At 47.8% G+C, this 25575-nt stretch overlaps 1 protein-coding gene across 1 annotated transcript; it reads right to left on the reverse strand.

Moving 5' to 3' along the window:
* Positions 1 to 1108: 1108 nt before the first annotated feature.
* Positions 1109 to 24649, reverse strand: baz2a (bromodomain adjacent to zinc finger domain, 2A). The gene is made up of 30 exons (XM_012834976.3): positions 24438 to 24649; positions 22251 to 22380; positions 20921 to 22033; positions 18313 to 20430; positions 17465 to 17764; positions 15965 to 16504; positions 15778 to 15838; positions 15379 to 15487; positions 15049 to 15150; positions 14584 to 14809; positions 13997 to 14058; positions 13846 to 13911; positions 13124 to 13516; positions 12352 to 12606; positions 11896 to 12110; positions 11657 to 11731; positions 10943 to 11120; positions 10446 to 10508; positions 10157 to 10301; positions 9229 to 9944; positions 7976 to 8246; positions 7601 to 7756; positions 7155 to 7315; positions 6403 to 6468; positions 5316 to 5599; positions 4826 to 4961; positions 4564 to 4710; positions 4160 to 4410; positions 3870 to 4013; positions 1109 to 3623 (listed from the first exon to the last, which is right to left on the reverse strand). The coding sequence occupies exons 2-30, from the start codon at positions 22378 to 22380 to the stop codon at positions 3452 to 3454; spliced, it is 8655 nt and encodes a 2884-aa protein (XP_012690430.2). The 5' UTR covers positions 24438 to 24649; the 3' UTR covers positions 1109 to 3451.
* Positions 24650 to 25575: the final 926 nt, after the last annotated feature.

Genomic DNA, 25575 nt, shown 5'->3' on the forward strand with positions numbered 1-25575 from the left:
GGGCCATGTATGCACCAATCTATACACCATAGGGCTTGAACACCGCCCGCCCTGGCCAGGTCCAGAACGAACTGGTTAGGGGGTCCATAAGCACACTCCATAATGGGCTGGATTACATCCCCGCCCTGTGCAGCGCTGGGCCTGTGATCCCCCCTTTTGTGAAGGTAAGCCCCCCCGAAACTCCCCACCCTCTGTGGGGAGGGCCTGGCTGTATGGAAACCCGCTGGCGTGGGGAGTTTTCTGAACGCTGCACCCCCCACGTCGGAGTGCTGACAACGGCAGAACCGGGCTCAACCTCTGCTCCAGATCCCCCGCCATCGGCAGCACAAAATACAGAGCGCAAAGTGCCAGGTCAGGGATACTGAGGCGAAAACGAGCCGAGAGATAAAAGAGAGACTGAAGGTGAGAGGATGAGACAAAGGGAATGAGAAACCGACCACAAACAACCCAACAATGGATACAATGGGGAAGGGACATAAACAGCATACAACACAAATAGCCTCCCTGTCACTCTGTCAGACAACAGAACTTATAGAGATTACATAAACAGGCCTTTAAGGAAAACCTCCTGAGCACCTACAACGTGTTTCTGTGCAGATAGAGAAAAAAGGGTGAGCCAATGAGGAAAGATGGGCAGGTCTAAAAGAGGGAGGGGATAATCTTCCTGACCCTCCCCAAGTGCGAGGAGCCCCAGCTGGGGCAGACAGCAGGGCAGCCCATCACCATGTGCAGCAGACAGGGAGCTACAGGGAGACTGGGGGCATGACAAAGCCCACCGCCACTTCAGAGAGCCCCCAGTGAGGGGAGTGGAAAGAGCAGGAGCAGCGTAATCGCGGGCGCCTCAGCTCGCACCGGTGACCCTACAGGATTCTGAGCAAGATTCCCCATTTTCTGGATGTTGGTGTCAGGCTGGCTATTATGGGGATCAAAAATTCTAAGAGAAGAAAATGCTAAGGGAAAAAAATCCATTTGGTTGTTAGACTGTGTCAGATTGTTGGTTTATTGATGGGTTGGTAGGCTCTTTAGTATATAATCTACCACCATTTCTATGTTGAGTGAAACAAACAAATCTCAGTTCAACAAACACAAAGCACGCGGCAGACAGGAGTTCTCTCTACTAGATGTGGTTTTAATTCAGCTTACAGTACATTCTACAGATGCACGTGTTACATCACCTCGAAACAACATGATCATTTAATGCCTCCTCTTAAAAACGATATATTGGTCCTAAAAATATAGAAAGGAACAAATTTAAAGTCACAAAAACTGTACATTATTAAAAATTCACTAAACACCACATTTTGGTTGTTTTTTTTATTAGTTTTTTCTTCGTTTTTGTAGAAAAAAAAAAGTCCCTTTCATGTTGCAAGGAACACATACGGCATATATGCACTTTCCTATTGATCAGGTGGAGTTCAGTGTAAGAAACTACATTTAAATAAAAGCCAGTTTTGTGTTATTTGGAGTCCTGTTTGTCATGATCCCACGGGAAATTCAGTGACTTCAGTGCCAGGGCGTCGAGTGTTACCAGAGTTAAGAACACAAAAGCAAAACCAGAAAGTGACTGGCGCACTCTCTCAGAACATCACATTTACCTTTTAGTTGTGATCAGCCTTTTTCCTTTCGTTATTCATATAGCCTTTGGGCCATGTCCCATTACACTTCAAGTGGTCTATGCAACGTTTTGTGACATAAATGAGATTTGCAGCCTTTGCCACAGACTGGTAACGTAGACCAGATCCAACATAGCCAGATGCAGCTTTGTCCGAGCACTGTGGAAGAAACGTACAACTATTCAGTTGTTCCCAGTGCATGCATCTGAACAAGTGCGGTCTGGTTACGATTTACTTTCAAAGCCAATTTTTACCAGAGTTGTACGACTAATGAGGTTTATTTTTTAGGCTGTTTTCGTCTATGACGGCCCTGGAGAGTTAAAGTGAGAGAGAGAGAGCAAACTTTAAAACAGTTCTGGACTTATTTACTGAGAACTAAGCAGCAAGTACACTGCGACTGTCATAATTAAAAACCAAACACTTCCAATGAAGGACGAATAACGCTAACACATAATTATACTTTCTGTATTCCAAATGTATATACACATAACCTTTCTTTTTTTTTTAACCAACATTGAATCAGTCTATTTCTTTTTATGACAGACTATTGAACGAACTGGCAAAAGCTTAAGAGGGGGTTTGGGCTGAGGTGGGGGGGTTAGCTGGGCATAGGAGCTGCTACACAAGCTCGCAGGGTGAAAAATTACAACCATTTTTGCTTCAGTGCTGCTCATCAAGATCCTCTAACACGTGGTCACACGCTTGCTGCTGATGTGATGGCCATTGCCACAAAGACTATGATTTGCTTCGAAAACAGAAAAGTAGGAAGGTGTTTATCAGCTACGAGGAGGGAGGAAAAGCTTCAGGCGGCGGGAGGAATAGAAGTAGGTCAACACCTCCAGTTGAGGATAAACAGCACTCTACAACAAGCGGGGGAGGGAGGGGTGGAGGAAGGGGTGGGAGGGGTGCATTACAGGTACGCATGATCCAGGATATATAGTTTTAAAGGATAAATGTTCCTTTTAAAAATCACTTTTACTGGCCATTTCATGAAATCACCTATACATCTCTACGGTGTGGTCTGTACAGAGTCACTACGAGCTATTGCTATTAAATAATCCCAGCTATCTTTATATGTATATAGAATATATAATAATAAAATATACTGAGGGGGGTACAAAACAAAATGGCCTCTAGTTGCGGAGACCACGTCATGTGACAGGGCATGGAAGGTGCTCTGTGTGACACTGTGTAGCAGGAGGCCACTTTCTCATCTGCTCGCTGGTCGCTGGTCCAGGGGAGGGCATGAACCAGAGGGTCCTGTCCACGGAGTCAAGTTGGAGAGATGATCCAACGGAATCACAGAGCCGGCAGGGGGGAGGCCAGAAACGAACCGGTCCTCTGGTTCAAGGCCAGACCCTGTGAGTGAGGAGGGAGGGGTGGGGTGGGGGGGTGTGTGTGTGTGTGTGTGTGTGTGTGTGTGTGTGTGTGTGTGTGTGTGTGTGTGTGTGTGTGTGTTTGTGTGAGTGCCTGTATGTGTCGATGTGAGGGGAACATGTGGTGAATGGGACGTTATGAGTACGGGTAAAGGAAAAAAAAATAAACAAATGGAAATATTCCTCTCATGGTGGATGTCTTCCACTTTAGACTTTGTTTTGCCGGCCATAAAATATCCCATGCTTGAGAACAGTGATGATAGAGGGAAAGCAAACATAATGAAGACAAAAACAAAAAATAATAATGAACAACTGTAGATATATCTGTACATATATGTATACAAGGGTCTGGGCGGAAGCTCCAGTAGCAGTCTTGGAGGAAGTTTGGGAAATGTAGGCGACATCAACATGTGGGAAGGGTGAAAACGAGGCCCTGCCCAGGATAAATCCAATCCCGAGATCTCATTTATCCTTTTCTTTGTCCTTGGTCTGGTAGAACTCTGACCAGCGGCTCTCGAAGAAGAGTCTCATGGCGTGTCCGGCTTTGCCCACATCTGAAGTGTCCTCGTTGAAGAGCTCACAGTTGTTGAACACCAGATGGGCATCAGCAGCAAACTCCTCCACACTGCAGTACCTGAGGACAGAAGGGAGCAGTGTAGACTGGTCTTTACCGAGGAACAGAAAGCCCAGACAGCATCTGACTGGAATAGGTCCTACACGATCATTTGCGGTCATCTTAGTATCCGGGAGGTATACATAACCATCTCTTCCATGCCCTCACTTATAACACAACATGCCGGGCAACAAGGCATACTGTAGGCCAATAAGCTGAGCGCATACAGTCACGTACACAAACACACATGCGGGCACGGTCCCTTACCCTCCCTGTAGCAGTCTCTCCCTCATGGTCAGGAAGTCCATTGGGTTCTTGATGATGCGGCGATAACCAGGCACCAGTCGCGGGTTCACTGGCTCCTGGAAGGGCCAGGCGTCTGCGTGTGCCTCCATCTCCATCAGAATGATCCTGAAGGTCAGGAAAGTCAAAGCTTACAATCAGACTACAATCACATAAAACGAACCACAGGGTTAACTTCACTGGTGGCCCAAGCATTACTGGGGAAAACCTGTTAATTGTGTGTGTAGGCGGCCTCATCCTGGAGTTGTACTCACTCGCAGTAGGTGAGGTCGGGCTGGTTGCGTGTGGTCATGCGCCGGCGCTTGCTGGGTGAGATGCCCGAGGTGCCGTTTGTGCTGCTGGCCGACGAGGAGGGACCATCCTTTTGCCGCGTGCTCATGCCCGCCAACCGGCGCGGGCTTTCCTCCTCCTCGGAGCTCTCGGGTCCGTAGGCGCCCAAACGGCGCTTACGCCGGCGAGCCCGCTGCCTCGCGGAGCGTTGAGGCCGCATCCCGCCCTCGTCCATCTAGAGAGAGACAGGGAGTTAGTCGGAGTCACACATTAAACACATTCATGCATGGAGGAAGCTCATTCTGGACTCAATTCAATCACAATCCAATCAATCGCCTACAAGCAATTAAAGGGGGAGAGCAATGCCAGTTCTGGTGGTGGGGTTTACCTTGGAGACGCATATGGGGCAGAACCAGTCTCCATCGGGCACATCTGTAACCTTGGGTCTGAGGCAGAACATGTGACAGCCACGGTCACAACCGTCACAGAGCAGCAGGTACTCGTCATTATCCCCCTTATGACACACCTGACACGTCTGAGATGGTACACAGAGACAACAGACACACAGTTAAGACGCGTGGAGAGAAATGACACATTGAAAAGATCACCTCAACTGGATGTGTTATGTTTCTCTTCAATTATTCCCCTACCACTTTGACGACTGATTTCTCCCAGGCAATGGCCCTCTCCAGCTGAAGCACACACAGCGAGAGCTGGGCAGCACTACGGCAGCGGTCAAGGCCCTGTCGCCATGTCCTCAGCCTTGGGGTGATCTCCATCTCCAAACTGCATTAGGGAGGTGATGAGGAGTCAAAAAGAAAGAGAGAGAGACATGTTGGCTGGGGAATGTAGAGTGTCACTGAGCTTGTATGGAATATCAGTTATAGTTATACAGTTGTCTCGGGACTATGCATTTTGGTTTGAGTGCACCCGGGCGAGCCCCCAAAAGCTATGATCCAGGGGAACGGGCTAGGAAGAAGCCACAAGGGAGTTTAATAGATTCAATCATTTACCTCTCATTATGAAAATCTATTGGCTTGCGTGGAATATGATCATGGAGTCCAACTTCATAAATAATGACCAGACCAGAGTGATGCTCTCAAATTTATTACATCCATGCACACCAGATATCCCACTCACCTGACCACGTCCATGGGAACCTCCTCCCCTGGGGGTGGGGTGAGGGGGGCCAGGCGCATCACCTCGGCCAGATTCCACAGCGGCTCCTTCAGGTAGCGGCGCTCGATGTTGCGCTCCAGGTTGGCCAGTCTATGGACGGCCAGATCCACTGGGTTGTTGGGCACGCGCAGCAGATCAGACCATTCCCGCTTTGTCCTGACGATCCAGTCATCCCGTGGGTCCACCTCGTGCTCGTAAAACTCCAGGTCCTCACGGGTGGAGTCTGGCTCCGGGACTGTGTACGCCTGAGGGAGGCAGTGAGAGAGGAAGAGATTATTCAAGAATTCATCTGCCTGACCCTATGAGGAAAACAGAAACACAAGGTCTAAGGATAGACAAGTACCTGTAGGTACTGCCGATATGTACAAGATAATAGTGTATTAATAGCTCATTGTATTATTACAGATAATACAATTTGACATGCCTTACAGAACATACAGATTTCCCCACAATTAGCAAACACGGACTGCAACACGAGTATCCACCTTATGCAAAACAGTTTCTAAACACCATCAGTTAAAGGGGAAATTAATCAAGCTTAATATATTAAACCTAGCATTAGAGGTTAGAAGTCCCCATGGGCCTAGATAAGGATTAAGTGTTGTCCAAGGCTGTATTAAAATTCAATCATCATCATACTTGACACTAATACTGTGTCCTACAAACTTATGTGTAAGTTTAAGATTCAAAGAAATGGACTATGTACAGGGACTTTTGCCATGGACATCACAGAAGCCTTGTCCAGTTTAACATGCCTTGAGTCGGTTTTAGTCTAGGAAAGGATTGACCACTACACAGGACAGCTAGAGGAGTGGAAATGCACAGAGATGAGGGGAGAGGCGAGGGAAGGGTTTGGAGGTGACTGGAGAGGAAGACTCTTCCAACAAGGCAGTGTTAATTTATTGTTAATTCCTACTTTACACAATTTAATGCTGAGAAGAGGATTTAGAAAGGGGTGCTTGCAGTCAACCCTTGTTAGAGACTGGTGAAATCAGCCATGTTGGTTCAAAGCCTTCCTTCCCTGGTTCCAGTTTCCCGCATACTGTACCTGAAATCCTGCCACAGGCTCCTCCGTGTTACCCTCTGTGTTGCTCTTTCCACTCTGGGGAGCCATCTTTGGAATATAAATGGTGGAAATGTGATGATGTGTATGGGTGCTGCAGGGCAAGCTGCACCAACAAGCTAAACAGCATCACCCTCTGGTCACGCACCAGAAGTGCACCCATGAATTACAGAAGACGGGGAACATCACAAGTGCCCGAGTTTGCCTTTGCATTATTTACTCTCCAGTGAAAAAGATGTGAATGTATATAGTTTGGTTATCAGATCAACTTAATCAAACCATGTATTTACTAGGGATGGGCATTTCAAGCAAAAATACTTTTTGATATCCACTGGGAACTATTTGAATACTATCCGACTATTATTCAACATTCATCCCACCTCCATCACTGAACAACTTCTTATTTCTATGGGGAGAACATACATTTGTTTACAAAATGTCGGATTTTTTTCATTATTTAAATAAATCATGGCCCATCCCTGGTATTAGCTTGATTTAATAATTATTATTTCAGTTATTATAAACTTGACCTGATGGATAAACTGACAGACCAAGAGACAGTCTGACTTCTAGAGAAATCCAAATACTTTTACAGAACCTTATTTTTGTATTTTTGTTAAAACACCATACGGTCATGTTTAATGCTGAATGATGTGGAGTGCAATCACTGTGTCCGAACGTTTACACTTTGTGTACCCCTGTGCTAGACTGCCCTCTCCTGGAGAAGCCTCTCTCACCTTGAGGTGGAGGTCTGCTGCCAGCACGCGCTGCTCCAGGTCCTCCACCCACTGGAGGGCGTTGATGTCAGCCTGCAAGCATTTGTGCATCTCAGGCCAGGGCTTAGTCAGAATGTCCAGCACGGAACTGCCCTTTTCCAGCTCACGCTTGAAGACAGGGTCTGAGAGGAATGGGGAAAAGAGGCGGAGAGAATTAAAGACATGCTAAAGGTTTGATGTGAGGTTGCACAGTCTCATCAAAGGATATCAACAAACACTACAAATTATAGTTACTCTGGCTTTTCACAAAGATACAAATAATTATGATATGGTAACAAAATTGGAGGCACAGTATTAGTTCTTGACGCATATTAAAATATCTCTTTTGATACAAATAGGTGAAAATATTTCCAAGGAATTGAGGAAGAAGGGACATAAGAAAGGTAAGGGAAGGGGATTGTTCTTACCACTGCTGGGCCTTGAGCAGACCTCAGACAGGAACTCCAGGTGTTTGGTGAGGTGTTTGTGCAGCACCTTCTCCCGGACACCACGAGGATGTAGGGCCTGCAGGATGGCAGTAAGCTCCTCTGGCTGCTTCACCCACCACCAGCCTCGAACCATCTCTGTAGTGACACAGACACACACGTTATTAACATCAGCTGATTCAGCTCAACTTGCCAGAAGCCATGGAAAGTAACTGCAGCCACTGATTAGATAGTATACTTTACAGAAATAAACATGTTCATTCCTATTCACACAAACAGTTGTTCATACTAGTATACCAGCAGCCAAAAAGACTGGAATAGGACTCTGGAGTTGGTAGAGAACAGGTGGAAACCGACCTTTAGGGATTGGTTTGACCACGAGCTGAGTGAGGTACTTCTGCTCGATCTCCTGGAAGAGCGTGGAGGGGGGTCTGCCACGGCGCTTTCCCGTACTTGGGCGGGAGTACGGCCGGCGGGCTGGACTGCTGCCTCTCCTCCTCCGCCTGGTTGGCTTCTGCACTGGTGTGGAGCATGCTGGGGGGACGGGGACAGAACCTGGCAACAGTGGGAGAAGCGTAGCCACACCTGGAGGCAGGGCTCCAGGCTGTATGGGAATCTGTAACGGAGTCTACAAGACAGAAGAGAGAAAGTGTGAGACACTCAAGACAGTTTATATACATGTGATTGATTACATGTAGATGTGATACATAATATGTGACCCACCACGGCAAAACCCAGCATAATGACCCAAAAATTAAACTTTTTCAGGCAGCCAATTCTCCAGATTATATTTGACGAAATTATCTTAATAAATAAATACATTATTTGTGCACATTTACATTTAGTCATTTAGCAGACGCTTTTATCCAAAGCGACTTACAAGGATGTATACACATTTTAAACTGATGGCACACTGCACATCAGGAGCAATTAGGGGTTCAGTGTCTTGCTTAAGGACGCTTCGACAGGGAATCGAACTAGCAACCTTCTGATTACTAAACGACTTCTCTACCCCCGTACCACTGTCGCCCCATATGTGCATTTTACTTTTGCCTGTCCTGGTCAGTTTCCATTCAAAGGTCCATAACTAAGAAGCATGTACAATTGTCAAAATAGAGCAAAATCTGGTTTATAGAGAGAACCACATCTATACTTCAGTTCAATCAGCGTCTTTCTTCTGCATCTCCCTGACAGCAGCTTAAAATTGCATACATTGAACAAACTCTATTAAATGTTGTTTTATTGGATAACAAAATGTAATGTACTCGTATTTCAAAATGAACATTCAATAAAATAGGATGACATGGGTTTGTTTACAACCAAATATGGTCATTGGGATCAACCCACTCTGACAGTGGGTGATATTTGCTAACGTGTTGGTTTTAATTTTCACTGCCTCTGCTTAAAAACTAAAATTTCCTTCAGATTTTAGGTTATCTGTTATCATCTGAGAAGCGCCTAGTCTATACTAGTCAACAACTTTATGCAAAAATCGACAAGTGGGTTTTCATCAATGTTCAGACTTCAATCGCCTGTCTCTCAAAACCGAGTTTTGCCGTTGCAGGTTACATCTGATGTAATGATGGTATAATACTTAGAGCAGGGCTGACCTGTGTGAGGGCGGTGAGAGCAGCCTGTAGAGAGGGGGTGCTGGGGGGAGCGCCCTTTATCGGGGAGGTGGGTGACTCCTTCAAGGACGAGATGGCATTGGGAGAGGGTAGGCCGGGCTCAGACAGACCTGAGGCGTCGCAGGGCTTCTTGGGCAGCAGGTGGAACCACTGCGCCTGCTTCTCTGCCAGCTCCTTTATGGCTTCCTCCGACAGGCTGCCGTCTTCTGGGGCCTTGCCTCCTGCAGCTACCGCTGCCAGGACGGCTGCGGCGGTGGCTGGGTCCTGGGCGCCATCGACCTGGGCCTGGTTGAGCCAAGCGGTGAACGCGGCCTGGGTGAGGTCCTGCGTGCCCAGCTTGGCCGTCGCGTCTCCTGAGGGCTCCTCGCCGCCCGACTTGCTGCTGCGGCGTCGCCTGCGATTCTTGGCGGTGCGCAGGTGGAGCTCCACCTCTGGCTTGATATTGCGCGGACGGCCTCGGCCCCGCGGGCTGCTGCTGCTCATGAGGGATGCCTCACCGGGGAGAGGATCCACTTCTGTGAGGGGTCCGCCCCCGCCGCTGCTGCCGGAGGCGCGGGGGGAGCAGGAGCGTGGGGTGGCCGCAGTGGCTGCGGGGTTGATGGGTGAGAGAGGCTCCTCAGATTTGACCTCCACCTCCACCTTCACCTCCTTCTTCGGATAGACCATGGGCTCATCCGTCAACAGGATATCACCGGAGTCTACATTGAGGCAAAAACAAGTGCCATTCAGGAATATATATATATATATATATTCCACAAATCTATACACAAGAAGTCCTTACAAAGCTACAAAGAGATTAGACAAAAAATGAACTACACAAAAGGGGATGGTGACCAGTAAAAACATGTCTAACAGTATCGTTTATTGTAATACATAATCAAGGACGCCGCCATGACAGTGTTTGACATACCCAAGACCTCCTCTGGTCCCTCCACCAGTATAGCCCCCATGTGTGGCATTAACCAGTACCGGCGCCGGTAGCGGTCCTGGCCCAGGGACACCGCCCGCAGGGAGTGAGAGGCCTGCTGCAGCTTCTTACGGAAAAACACCTGACGCTGGAGGGGTGATAGAGAAAAAGAGTGAAGTGATGGACTATCTGATGAAAAATCCATTAAGGTAAATGAATGAATGCTTTATGTTTAACGTGGCACACTCTCCTGATGGTGACCGGTTCATGTGGGAACATCACTGTTTCTTACCTTGGCTAGCTTATCTATCTGTCTCTCCAGTTCTGGGATGCTGGCGTTGGTTGGGCTTTCAGCCTGTGGGTAAGAGCACACAGAGGAGTGATCAGCATCCCGTCACACTCAACACGCCACTGCTTCACTAATTCCACATAAACATTCCAGCTCACAGTCAGGGGCCCATATAAAAGGGGCTGAGCAATCTTTTGGCTAAAGGTTATAGGTATGTTTGGGAAAATGAAACCCATCTTATTTGAATTAAAACACCACATCATTTCAAAGAAGCAAAAGCAAAAAAAAGTTTTAAAACAAGACCTCATCTAGGTGGTACTTTTCCGTAGCCAACCTTTTAGAATGCTAGAAACTGGTGCTAGCAATGTATGCCCTCTAAATTGTAAGTTGCTGTTCAAGACAATCTTATGGACCACATGCCTAAATTACCCCCCTGCTCTTCTTCTCCCTCTCCCTATGCCTGCTTGCCCCTGGTTCTCCTCCCCGTGACCCCGTCGTACCTCAGTGAGTTTGGGCTCCTCTCGCACTCCTCGTCCGCGCCGGCTGCTCCTGTCCAGCATGGTGGTCTCCTCCAGGCTCTCCTCCTCAGCCATCCCCGCTCGTGTGCTCCTCCTCCGGTCCTCCAGGCACAGCTCCTCCTCAGAGCGTCCTGTCCGGCGCACCAACGCCGCTTTCAATCTGACACACACACACACACACCGTTAAAAGGCTACTCACATCATCAGTTTCACATGTCCTGTACACATACACAAGTTGACACGCATAGGACCACCTACAGTACATATGTGCTTACATCACAACTATATTCTGCACATGGAAGCTACTCTAATAACCTTGCTGGCCATGACGTCAATCGGAGGACCCTAAACAATTAACAGACTACGAACATCAAAGGACCAATCTTACATAGGCAAGCCAGCTCATGCACAAACACTCAATGGGATCACACACCCAAACATACTGTGGGGTCAATATAACAATGGGGGAAAGACCCCCCCCCCCCACACACACACACACTCATTCATTCACTCAGGCTGCATCGACTGTAGGAGCTTTCAGGTGAAAACAGACAAACTTGCACACAGAGAGAAGGCCATTCATCATAAAACACATTAAAACCTTCTGAGACAATACAAAGATGGATCACAAGTGATCCTCAGAAACAAACACACACACTCAGAGGCCAGACCAGGGGCTCATGTTTTGAAACTTACTTGCGCAGTTTGCCCTCAATGATCCATTTGTTTTTCCTGTAGGTAGACATATTCTCCAGTGTGTTGTCAATATCCCTGTAAAATCAGAGTGCAGAAATGCCATTTGTAAGTCATGAATAAAATCATGTAAACCTCAGTATCCGGTATACTCAGATCCTTCAAATCAAACCTCACAAGATGAAAACGCTAACCTAAAACGAACCTAACTGACTAATGCTGGGAGAGACCCGAATCCTGACCTGGTAACTGTGTTGCTGGCGTTCAGCTCCTCCACCAGGAAAGCCAGGATGGAGGCCTTCACATCTGGTTTGAGAGCCTGGAAGGTCTTGGTGCGGAGGGTGTTGCACACGTCCACCTCGAAGCCGTGGGATTCCAGAAAGATACGCAGACACTCGGACACGGTCCTGTGGCTCAGCTCGAGATCCACCAGCTTCTCTCCCAGGATCTTCACCGACTACAGAGACAGAGAGCAAGACAAAACAATGAGAGTTAGACAAAACAATGTCATCATTTACAAGTGATAATCAGGAAGGATTTACAGCTGTGATTTGGAGTTGAATCTACAAAGGTGCTAGGGCACACCAAAAAGCGATTTCACCTTAAAACAAGTGGAACAGTCATAAAATGTATGTAGTAAAAATTTTTTTTTTTGAAAAAGTCATATTTTTCAGGGAGTTCTCAACAGGAGATCCTACCTGATAATAGGACGGCAGGCCTGGGTCATGCAGCGCAGCCTCCACCAACTTGATGAGCAGGTCCATGACCTCGTTCTGGCTCTCCCCCACGCCCAGGAGCCCCTCCTGCAGGGTGCTGAGGCTGGGCACGTCCTTGGGGATCTGCAAGCCCAGCACTTTCCCGTAGCTGTGCAGGAACTCCACCACCTCCAGGCAATGGGAGAAGGCCCGGCCCGACAGCACCACTCCAGGGATGCGAGACAGCTCGGGGAGAGGCTGCCCACCGGGAAGGGAACGGGAGACAAGAATGAGGACATCTCCAGCAAGGAAGAGGGAAAACTATGCCCTACAAATGTCCATCAGAGACAGTTTATTCATGCTCATCAGTTAAAGAAAAAGTGGTAGCACCATTATGTCAGCAATACCGGCATGGATGTAGAAGGCATGTGCAACATCTGGTTCATTAGTAGTAAGTGTCTTTTTGTGTGTGTGTGTGTGTGTGTGTGTGTGTGTGTGTGTGTGTGTGTGTAGTAGTATGTATGGGTACTAAACAACAGGCTAAACAGAGAGAGGTGGTGTAACTGTGTGAAACATTTATAGTATCTTATCCATATATCCCAGCAACAGTTTTCTGTAACAAGCATGCACTAGTATCCGGTCATACAAACTATACAGTGTTTGACATTTATGCATTATGGTACACAAGCATTCCAGTGTCTCTACCCTGGCAGAAACTCTACACCTCCAGCCAGATGCTGTCATGCGAGAGCGAGTTGTGGTGTAGCGCCCTCACCTGGTGGTCGTTGATGCACATGTCCTCGGTGGGCTTTTTCATTTCCTCCAGGATCTGCTGCTGCTTCTTCCTCTCCTCCAGCCGCCTCTGGGCCTGCGCCCGCCTTTCCGCCTGCTTCTTGGCCGTCAGTGCTGCCTGGGCCTTGGCCTCTGCCTCGGCCTGGGCTTTGGCCAGCGCCTTGGCCTGGCTCCGTGCCCCCGCCACCCTCTTCACCTGCCCGGCTTTCTCCATCTCCTCGGGCGTCTGCACGCGCTTCTTGCGTCCGGGCTTCTTGGGTTCCGTGGCGGGCTGAGGGGTCTGCTGGTCAGAGGGGACCTGGGACTGGGGCTGCCCGGGCTGGGCTGGTTTCCCCTCGTCTTGTTGCTGGTCATTGGCCTCCTTGGCTTTCTCCAGCTGGGATTAAGAGAGAGCATATTACTCAGTGCGGACTCTGCTGCAACTCTGTTAACATTTAGGGCTCACTGAAGAAGTATGGTTTCACAGCTATACTGGCGGCTATACACAGTAAAGTTAAAAAAAGTAGTAGCAGTAGTAAAATGTTTCCTAAAAGGTCTCAAAGCAAAGAAATAAGGTAAACGAGACCACCATTGCGGTTTAGATGTATGAAGCTGAAAAGTGAAGGTTTTGCCATAATGTTGATTTTGTCAATCTCCATCCTATATCTCAAGAGACAAAAGCTTGATCAGATTTGTCCCTCCATAAACAAAAAATCTGGTCCATACCTTAGCTTTTCGCTTCTCCTGTCTGATAATCTTGTTCTTGGTATCTTCCTTGCGCTTGAGTCTCGCCTAAAATATAGACATAGACAGGTTAAGAATTACTAGCATAGATGCAGGCTAGGCAAACGTGAGAGAATATGCAGGTCAACTGTACCTTTCTCTTCATTTTCTTCTTGATCTTGCCCATTTTCTCCTTGTCCTCATCAGTAAGTACTTCTAAAATTGGACAAATGTATTCTTAGTAAACTTAAAAATCTTTAAATAAAAAAATGTAAAAAGTATCGTCGATATTCGTCTTCAATACTTCATGTAAATCCAAAAAATGAACTTCAGAATGTAACTAATTTCCAAGATATTTGCCAATACCCTGAACACCCCGTGAAAATATAAGGAAAGCCTTCTCAGCACACTGACCATAACACCAACAACATCAGCAAAAATGCCAGTAAGCATGTAAGCAAGCTTTTATTAGTTCCAACTGGGCTGTTGGTGGTGTTTTTCGCATGTTTTTTAGGTAGGTAGCTCACTAGTTTTAGACCAAAACTGCCTAACGCTGCTTGAATTCAGTGTTGGTTAAAGCATTTGGATTGATTTTTGTGTTCATTTAAGTTTTGGTCTGACCTGGGCTGCCTGCAACAAAGAAACCCAATGGCTATAACACATGGGAGTACAACCACAGTGTGTTGTTGCTGTTAAGCATAGAACACTTTTAATCTGTGAACATCCCCCCCTGCTCCTCACCCTTCGCTTGCAGTCTCTTCAGCATCCTGGCGTCCACTTTGCTCAGCAGATCCACCGCGTTGGTCTTGGGTGGTCTGCCAGGCCGGCGACCAGGGGTGCCCTTGGGCCGCCTGACCCGGGCACGGGGTTTCTCCTTGTCTGGGTTGGGTGGGCGACCACGCCTGCCAGTGATGGCCATGATAATGGAGGGCACTTCTTCATTGGCAAGTAGGAACCACTTCATTCCCTGCAGGACGACAGAGTGGATCAAACAAACAGGTCAAAAGCTAAACTGGCTTTAACTGTGAGGGGCCCCTAAACTAGTCTTGTACATTTCAGGGAGCTGTATGCATGATGCAAAAGTATTTCATGTTAGGGACCCAACCTCATATGTTGTCTTCTTGACAAGCAAAGCCAAACAACAACACCAAACATGCCCTACTCAACAAAACTGTAAGAAACAAAGTCCAGCATGGCCTCACTGACCTCTGGGCTTTCGCGTTCCTCATAGAAGTCTCCCACAGGCATGCGTGGGCTGAAGCTGAAGTGCTCTCTGGTCACAGCCCCACACTCATGCCTCCGCAGGTACTGCAGGAGAGAGAACCATTCAATGTTAGGCAAAAAGACACCCCTGCCGCCATTGCCACTAGTAGAAAAACTATTTTGGCTGATATATTGGTTTTAATCAACAAGCTCTGAGCAAAACTGAACTTGATTGTTTTCAATGATAAAATGAAATGTCAATGAAAATGACTGACATAGTTTTAATTTGTGATTACTGAGGAGGGAGAAATGCTAGAAAACACAAAGTGATACCTTGATGATTTCAGGGAATTGCTTCATCCTCCTCCCACAAGGACTGTAGTACCAGGTCTCTCCCTTCAGCCGGTCTTCATGCTTCTTGACACGCACCTCCCTCTTCCACCTGGGATACGGATACACCACACACACACACACACACACACACAGGCAGAGGGGAAGATCGCCAGTCAGCATCTCACAGATCACGGTGCCATCCGCAGTGGAGCTCCACAGCACTTAATTCAGCAGAGTGACGGGCCAAGCCTCCGGGAGAAAGCGCTGAGATCAGCACCAAGGCAAGCGCGAGTCCACGGGAATCAAAACAGCAATAGGTAGGGCAGGAACACCAGTGTTTGAGAGACGGGGAGGGGGTCTCCCTCAAGCACTCATATTTCAAACACCCATGTCACTTACCCATGCAGAAGAGGGAAGTGAACCTGCTCCTCTGTGGCAATTCTCCTCTTTTGAGTTTCTCCTGTAAGGCAGAAATAAGAACTGGTGCATAACAGTACACAAACAGAAACACTGAATTATGCATGTTGATACAGAGGCGGCAACAAATTAAAGTCCCGAAGTTATCAATCTGTCAAACAGACTGTACCTGTTGTGGAGCCCTCATCTTCATCTTCGTTGTCTTGATCAGCTTTAGGGGTCTCCTTTGGCTCTGCCTTGGCTGCCTTGGCTGTTTTGGCTGCCTTGGGTGTTTTGGCTGCTTTGGTTGGTTTTGCAGCTCCATCCTTCACCTTCGGCTGTCTGGGTTTCCTGATCTTCTTGGGCTTGGCTGGCGGAGTCTGACCAGACTCCAGGCTGTGGTCTCCCTCAGTCTTAGGAGAGGTTGTCGCTCCGGTGCCAGCAGCCGGTGCAGCCCCCTTGGGCTTCCTGATCTTCTTGGGCTTGGCCGGAGTGGTCTGACTGGTCACCAGGCTCTGGTCAGCAGCGGTTTTACCAGCGCCAGCAGTGCTTACAGCGAGTATGGTGTCTGCAATGGCTGAGTCAGATGCATCGTCTTTGGAGAGCTTGCGTTTCTTCCTTGTTCCGGGAGGTTCTTTATCCTCGTTCTTCTTCCTCTTCCGCTTCTCCTTCTCTTCTTTTGGGGCCTTTGCAGGAGTCTTCTTTTGAGCGGCCCGGGAAGCTTGAGTACCTGGGAATTAGCAGCGGACAAGAATAATTACGAGGCCACTTCAAACAGTTTCACAATGACACCTTAACATAAAGTATCTATTAATTAATGTTTTTTATCATTCCAACCATGCAAGAGAAAGGAGATGTCATTGATGGAGACTAATCAATAAACAGGTTTCCATTAACCTGCTTAATGCACTTTTTTTTTTTTATTGCAAAAAAGTTATGGAAACAATTTTGATGTTGTTGTTTCCATTTCAATTTTTTTTTTACATTTATGAAATATTGCTTTAAGTGAGTCACATGTCACTACACATTCAAAAACACGGTGTGTTTCGTATGGTCTGATGAGAGAATTCTTCCTCCAGCGGGTTGGAGATAAATAACTTAAATCTAGATAGCAAGCAAAAACAACATACTAATCTTTATAAAAACCACTGCGGAAAATGACCTCCCAGACATTTCTGATACTTGGCCACTGCCAAGTATAAGGGGTTTGCCGATCAATACTGCGTACATCACATGCCCTTGTTGCCTTCGATTAATCACTACCAGAGCTATTGATGGACGCAATCGAAATTCAGGTGCCAACACTTATCAGATCTTGGAGATCCGTCGCCATGTTTAACTCGAATAACCCTCACGAGAGGAGAAAACACAGCTTTAATTGCATAACATAACACAATTGCAAATGGTCTGTTTCCATTGAGTGTTTAAAAAAAATACTTCTATTTTGCGCAAAATTGCGATGGAACCCACCTATTGATGTGCATTTCTGAGCTATACTGAATGGTCTGGGTTGCGTGCTGAGCTAGCCTAAAAACCACTTAGCTCTCTAAACCACATGTAATCTCTGAACATGATGACTAGAGCAAAAAAGCGTGTGAACATCCATGATGCAACATGCAAATGAACAAATGAAGGCAAAACACCGGTCAACAGTCAACAGCGTCACAGTGAGAGAGGACAGTGCCATTACCCTGCTTTGCAGTGGCTTGGGCTCTGGCCCTCTTTGCAGCAGGCTTCTGTGGAGGGGGTGTTGTTGCCACGGTGACAGCTGAGGTGGACAGGGGCAGCGGTTTGGCCGCTTGCTCTGCAGGGCTGGGGTCTGTCGCCGCCGCCGCTACCGTTTCCTGCCAGCCCTCATCAGCGCTCACTGGGGTGCCAGCCGTGCCAGCCTTGACCGCAGCAGCAGCGGGAACGCCAGCACAATCTGGAGCATCACGCCCATCGTCCACATCCTTCTCCTTACTCTCCTCGTCCTCGCTCTCATCAGGGCCTGGAAGTGGACAGCGTGTCAGCGTGTGTGAAGACAGTTTTCAACCTTCTCAATTTTAAGCCTAAACATGATCATTCTTATACATCTAACCTAAATCTGACGGTGCTGGAAATATAAGGAATAAACAAGGAATTAAACAACAGACTAAAGTAATCAATGGCTGAGGAGATGATGTAGCTTCAGACGCTAAAGATGTTGAGTGGTCTAAAGGCCAACACCAACTGGCGGCAACGTTTACTGGAGCTTTATAGCCTCTGACATTTTGGCCACTGACAGACTGGGCTGCATGTACAACCCAATGTGTCCACAATGAAAAATAAAATGCCTCCATCAATACTAACACATTTGTCAGCCACAAACTGGAGATAAATCATTATACAAAGAAACAAACAACAACAACAAAAATACAGCCAGACCACCCACAACAACAACAACAACAACAATAACAAAGACACCCTACATCCATCCACCTCCCCACCCACCATCTGTCACAAATCACCACGCGAGATGTGCACAACCAACCCTTCCCGGTTCATTTAGGCACTCACCTTTACCGGGCGGTTTCGAGAGGTCGTGGTCGTCCGCTGCCATCTGAGAGAGATCATTCTGTGAGTCATCACTCACTGAGTCCTTCAGCTGAGAACTGTCATCCTCTGTGCCAGACTCCCTGGTGCTCAGGCAGCTGTCCATGGTTTCATCAACCTGAGACAAGTCGCTGTTATCCTGGGTGTCATCAGCAGTCACCTGCCTGGAGTCCTCTGTGGCAGAGTCCTCTGTAAACATGGAGGGCTCGTCCGTGTAGGAGGTATCGGCCATCGAGTCGTCAAAGGTGCCCTCCATGATGCTGGTATCCTCAGCCCGAGAGCTTTCAATGTGGGTCAACTCAGCCATGGAGGAGCAGTCCAGAGACTCATCAAGTGTGTCATCAAATGAAGCGGTCTTCCTCGGGGTGTCCTGGTCTTTAACAGGTGCAGGGGACTTTCCTGTCTCAGGCCAAAGGTTCCTAGCTGGGCTATTGGCTTTGTGGCCCGACATCCCAGTACTGACATCGCTGGGGCCTGCAGGAGACTTCCTGGAGTGTGGAGCCTGGGTGGGGTCCGATTTTGACGAGTTGTTGACAGCGACGTCTTTTTCAAATTGAGGATCACGGACCTCTTTTTTGCTGGCAGCTTTGTGAGAGAAGTCTGTACCAGCGTCACTGGAGTCCTGCTGGTCTGACCCTTGTGAGGCTTGCCCAGCAGCCTGAGGAGGAGAGGAGGCGGCCTCAGAGGCCGGAGGCGGCACCGAGACACTCGGAGCAGACCCAGCCTGAGGGGTCGTGGAAACAGCAGGCAGTCCAGAGACAGGTTGAGGAGGTGGAAGAGGCGGCATGGAGCCCCCGGGAGGAGCAGTGACTGCCTGAGTCGGTGCAGAAACGGGAGGGAGCGCCGAGACCGCTTTGGGAGGTGCAGCAGCTCCGGGTGGAGGTGCACCGAAAGTGGGAAGAGACACAGAGGCTGCCTGAGGGGCGGCACTCACCGCAGGGGGAGAGGAGGCCGCCGCAGGAGGCACAGAGGCGGCGCGGTGGGGAGCAGCGACCGCGGGAGGCGGTGTCGAGACGGGAGTCGTGGCGGGAGGCACCGTGACGAGTGCTCCAGCAGCAGGAGCTCGCCCGGAAACAGCGTCGGGAAGAGACGTAGCCGTCTGAGACGACGACAACATCGAGGATGAAGGAGCACGGGCCTTCTGAGGTGATGAGGATAACGGAGATGAAGCAGGGGCCTCTGGGGGAGACGAAGAGGCTGCAGACACCCCCGAGGGAAGAGCTGGAGCCACCACAGGAGGTGCAGAAACCGGGGAAAGCTCTCCTGTTGTATGGGTTTGGGCCACCTTTGAGGGTGAAGACACAGGGGAGTGAGGCTTTGACGTCTCCTGAAGTTTGGGGGCTTGGACCATCTGAGGAGGTACGTAGGCCATCTGAGAGTGCAAGAAGGCTGACACAGGAGGTGCACTTGTCCATAGAGGAGGTGCTGACGTGGCTGGAGCAGACGGGTGTGACGTGGACACAACTTGAGAGGGCGAGGTCACTGCGGGAGGAGGAGCAGGAACTGGGGCCGTCCTTGAGCCGTGGCCCATCAGAGGGGGAGGACCTGACATTGACGAGGCTGTGGGCATCAGCTCTGGCGGACCCCCTCCCAGGGAGGAAGGCGACATGGCACCAGGCATGGGCCTCAACCCTTGGACCATTAGTGGAGGAGAGGAGAGCATGGGGGCAGGAGCAGACACAGGGCTCCCATGAGGCGTCTTTGCCCCGACCTGAGGAGGTGCAGACGCGGAGGCGGCCGACGAGGATGGGGGTTCCGAGGCGGTCATGTGATGCACAGACACTACGGGAGGCCCTGATGAAGCCTGACGCGGAGGTGTAGACAAAAGTGGAGGAGGCGCAGACATAGCCGGGTGCATGGCCTCCCTCATGGGTCCTCCCATATCATGGCGCTGCTTGTGAAGTGGCTCCACGTCCATCCCCCCGTGGGGCACGCGCTGGCAGTAGTCACTGGTGGGCACTAAGAGGTGGGCTGAGGGCCTGGTGGGATATCCATCAGCTTTGGGAAGCCGCTGGGCAACAGATGAGCGCTCCACCCCATTGTAGCCTTTGTCCACCTCTTTATATGCGTCACCGAGGCGCCCTTGGGAGGCACAGGGGGAAGAAAAAAAATTAACCATGGATGACCCCAAACACAGAGGAGATTATCATCCTGTCGGATTAGGTCTGTAATTTACCTCTCTAGCATGAGACGCCTGCACACTAGAAAACACATTTGATTGCAGGAGTGATCACTTTTCCACTGAAGCAATGAGGTTTTAAATTGTACCCTTATAGCAAATACACATTTTTGGAAAATAAACTATATTAATTTACTATAATGTACTAGTAAAAATTCTGACTTCCCATTTAGGCTACTGTGGAGTTTTTGTATGGCCTAATGTTTCAGGATCATGAAGTATGTATGGGATTGATTAAAAGCATATCCAAGATACCTGCCCACAACCTAATTATATGTTCACAACCCACATTTTCACCACTTTAAAGCCAACCGCAGGTCTCAATATATCTATTACAACAATTAATGAGGATCCTACTTAAGAAAATAGTGTAATACAATGTCCAGTTTTCACCTTGCATGACTGAGGGCAGTGGCAAACTGCTTCCCAGAGGGCTGTCCCGGCTCTGCGGGGATCCACCATCAGGTATCGCCGAGGGTGACATCATGGGTACCTGCATGGGGAGGGGGCTGCCTGTGGCGCCACGGCCAATGTGGTGGTGCTGAGGGCTCCCCCTGGGAGGGGTGAAGTTCTGGGACGTGGGGGGCATCATTTGAGACTGTGGCTGAGGGGCGTGCTGGGGCTGGGGAGATGAGAGAGGCTGGTGCTGGGGTGGGTGCTGGGGAGAGGGAAGGGTTTGGTGCTGAGGTGAGGGTAAGGTCTGATGCTGGGGTGGGTGTTGTGGCTGAGGTGAGGCCAGCTGTTGGTGCGTGGGTGGGTGTTGGGGTTGGGGCGAAGGTAAGGACTGATGCTGGGCCGGGTGTTGGGGTTGGGGCGAAGGTAAGGACTGATGCTGGGCCGGATGCTGGGGTTGAGGTGAAGGCAGTGGTGGGTGCTGGGGTGGATGCTGAGGCTGGTGCTGGTAGTACGGCATCCCGTTGGGCACCATGCCATAGTGCTGCTGCTGCTGCGGGTGGTGGTGGGCATGGGGGTGGTGGGGGTGTGGATGGTGAGGATGGTGGTGTGTGGGAGGCCCTTGGTGCGTCATAGGTGATTGCTGGTGGTGCTGGGCTGGTGACAAGCCTGGGTGCACCTGGCTCTGGTAGCCTCCATACACACTATGGGAGTTGTAGCCCATTGCCATGGATGCACCTCCCTGTTGCTGTGTTGGGTTTGGCCTGTTCCAGTACTGGCCAGCCCCCAGGCTAACGTTAGGCGCAGCACCAACAGGGGTCTGGTGGGAGGTACCCATGGCCCCATTGACCTGATACTGTCCGTGGCTCTGGAAGTGGTGCTGGTTCTGCTGCAAGACCCCAGGGGAGCCCTGCTTCTGGTGCATGGCGTGTGTGGGCCCAGACGACATGGCCGGGCTGTACTGGGTCTGGCCCCACAGGTAGTCATAGGCCATGCTGCCTTGGTGGTGGTGGTTGGTCATGTGTGGGTACGATGACGAGGGAGGGTGGGGGCCAGTTTGGCTGGTCCCAATTGCAGTAGTGATGCCATTCACATTCATGTCGCCGTTTATATCTGTATGGAGGTTTACAAAGGGTTAAACAGAGAGGAGAGGAGAGAACAGAACAGAAAAGGAGTTCAGTTAATTATATTTTAAAAAGGAGACTAAATTCTCACAACTACACTACTGTGCTAAATTTTCCATGAGCAAATCTGATGAGAAATACCCAAAATGCAATAACTACACACAAACAAACAGTACAAACTGCTGATGGACACTGCCACTACTCACTTTTCCCTTGCTGGGGGAAGTTCATGGAGGACCCATTAGTATAGAGAGAATCCCCTGAGGAAAGCTTCAGTCCTGAGTTTGCAGACACAGACGAGTGTGGGCCATAGTTAAAATGATTATTTGCTTCCATCTGAAGAAAACAAAAAGCAACATAAGAACACACTGAACAGCATCCATGTTGCAGTCAGATGATGCACATTTAGATGGTCGATATATTATTCACTCAAATTCCACTTATTAAAACAAATCCCTCTTCACTTCTGCATGTCGATATGCAATTCAATATTTTATTTTCCTCTTTCTTACTAACGCCACGCGTAGTACGAATCAAGAAACAAAACCTAACATGCCCAATGATGACAAAAATGTATTGATAAGAGTGAGGTCTTAAGTACCTTGACTAACCTCCAAACAACACTGTTCCCTCTTTAAAACAAAGATCGCAGTAACATAACTCTTGCATAACAGAAATAGAATCACAAGACCATAAAACGGCAATTACTGGACATACAAGTAATTGCAAACAGAAGATAGCAAGAGTGCGCATGGAATGCTGGATTATGATGACACGCTGTGGCCGACATCACAAACATTTCACTCCCACAACTCTTCCCTAAAATGTCGCAGATAACGCGGGTGGGATGCCCTATCGTGTTTATAATGGACACAAGATCTCCTGCAGCTGACCACACAGCCAAACAGGCGATGCTCTTATTTATGAGAACTGTAATTGTGCTGTGAACCATCGGAAACTGGAGTAAAATAATAATGATCGTACACGATGTTCAGATAAACAAAGATTAATACATCATTGCCTAGGTTGATTTCCGTCCGTGTTACGGCTTGATACATCATTAGCACTTTAGCTAACCCAACCGCAAAAACAACACATCCCGCTAGCTATAGCCAGGAAAGTGAGCAGGTCTCAGGCGTAAACATTTGCTGTAATTTCTAAACCTCCAGTTAAGCAACTGGTAATGTCTACATATAAAATATACAGTGGTTTGGACTTTAAGTTACAAAATCACCATCGCCTTATTATTAACATTTGCGAGCTACCTGCCAAAAAGAAAGAAACAAAATGGTTAGCAAACATGCTAACCAATACATGTGACCATGCGCTCAGCTTTACGCGAGTTCCCTGCCTAACCATCTCCTTGTAAGACGGGATAGCCAACATCCAGTGAAGATAACAGCCAATATACACCAAAAACACTCCGCCTAGCTTTGGCAGACTATGTCCCTTCAGTCCCAACGAATAAGAGGACTTGCAGTCAGCAATAAATAACACTGGACAATACGGACGTATTTCTTAATCTGTCCGTTCATGAAAACTTGCTCACCAACTTATTCCAATGAAAAAGATTAGCTAGCTATGGCGCTAGCACTGGAACCATTTATCGTAGCTAACGTTAGCTACAAACGGTCGACAATAAGAAAACAAAAAAGCCTCTTCTAGCTATCAGGCTATATACAAACGGGGGTCCCGAGGAAAAACTGTGACTTGAGAAATGAAAAAGGTTTGTTTACTTACATGGGAAACGCTCACACACTATCAAAAATGCTGAGATAAATATTTCAATAAATAACATTACTTCCAATCCGACAGATTAGCGAGCTAACGTTAATGCTCATTTAATAACGTCATTTCCAACTGGGCCTATTTAGCAACACCGCGGTTAGCATTACTGGTTTGTTATCTTAAAATGCACTCGGAAACAGTATAGTTCAACCAGAAATGTCACACACATGAAATAGAATAACGTAAGAAATATTGTGATGATTAACAATAATAAACAAACACACACGAGACGCTTAATTATGCGAGCCTTCGTTAGATAACGTCAAATCCAAGGTTATTTAAATAATTAAAGAAGTTAAACGTACAGATAATCAAGCTAGCTAATGTGCAGCTCTCGCGTATCTAACCTTTACATCACGCGTTTCATCTTAAACCAGACTGTCAGAAAGTTATATTTTATTTGATGACACGATATATCTATCTTTACGTCACATCAAATTGATGTTTGTTGTGTTTATCTTATGGGATGCTCTTCTTTTGTTGATAAATTCACATTGTTTTCCCGATGCACTGAGGGGAATTTCTGAAGCAGCATCCTTCACACGCATACACACACACAGACACTCAAAACTTCTCCTGCAAAAATGAAATTTAATCTGCCTAACCTTGTTATCCTTGGATATCAAAGGCACTGAAGCCTCTGACACTCCGACTGAAGAAATATATGGTTGAAGATGGTGCAGGCGATGTAAATAGTGAACAGGTATTCGCTAACCTTTGGGTCTCAAATTAGCAAACATGGCTGGTGTGTTTGAGCGCAGCCATGATCACAGAAGAGAAAGAAACCGAGCTGAAAGAGGAAGTGAATGGTGCCCATGCCCTACACACTGCGGGGTGTCTCCGGAGTACCGGGTCTTAACGCCGACGGATTAAGGTCTATTTTGGTGAAAGGTAGACACCTGTCAATATAGACTGACGTGGGAGGATATTATGATTTATTATTTGTTTTACTTACGGTGCATGACATCCTGTGTAGGCGGGGGGGAGAAACTACGCTTCTGCTAGATTATACATCGTTTAAGCTTATATTCATGTCTCCGGAGTTTAATGCGATATGTTTATGTTTTAGATTATGCTATTATTATGCTTTGCATCATCAACTAACGTCGTAAACTATCACTTCAAATGGTTTTGAAACATCCCTTTTTTCATGTTCTTCTCTTGCAACACATAAGCTACCTACTATGAATATCAGCTAGCTGTCAGAGTTGGATAAATAATTAACCACAGTACAATCCAGATAAAATCCCAAATATGTTTCCCTCAAATTAGATCATGAGACACTAAAATCCATATTTATCAGATAAATAGATGCTCCGTTTATTTTATCCTTATCAGGAGCAAAATGTATCTTTGAAATGTGTAAATCCCGGGTGTATTCGAGAAACTTTTTTATTTATTTTTTTGCAATAGGCCCGTATGCGGATGTAGGTAGTCAGTAGGCTAATGTATCATACCCCATAGTTGGTAGACTTTGGATTGCCTACACTTTGACGCAATTTACACTTTATCTGACTGAGTGAAAATACCGAGTAGGTCTACTCTAAATGGTTGGTCGATAAGTCATTTCCAGAGTGAACACCAAACTAGGAGATAGGAGACTGTTGTTTGACCTTATAAGCAATAGCCTGTATGACAGTTCTGCCTACAATTAAGCTAACTTTTTAGTGGTTTTATGCTCAGGCTACTTCCAAACAAGATGGGAACAAGGAAAACATGTTGAGGTTTGAAGTTATGTAGATA

This window comes from Clupea harengus, chromosome 4, assembly GCF_900700415.2.
Source record: "Clupea harengus chromosome 4, Ch_v2.0.2, whole genome shotgun sequence".
Lineage (NCBI taxonomy): Eukaryota > Metazoa > Chordata > Actinopteri > Clupeiformes > Clupeidae > Clupea > Clupea harengus.

Bases quoted from the DNA above. Each gene is read 5' to 3' on its own strand.
- baz2a (XM_012834976.3), bottom strand. From the start codon at position 22,380: ATGGAAGCAAATAATCATTTTAACTATGGCCCACACTCGTCTGTGTCT. The intron at 11,732-11,895 runs GTCAGGATTCGG...CTGATTTTACAG, and splicing joins GCCAGCAACACAGTTACCAG to GGATATTGACAACACACTGG. The intron at 10,509-10,942 runs GTACGACGGGGT...TCTTACCCACAG, and splicing joins AGGAGCCCAAACTCACTGAG to GCTGAAAGCCCAACCAACGC.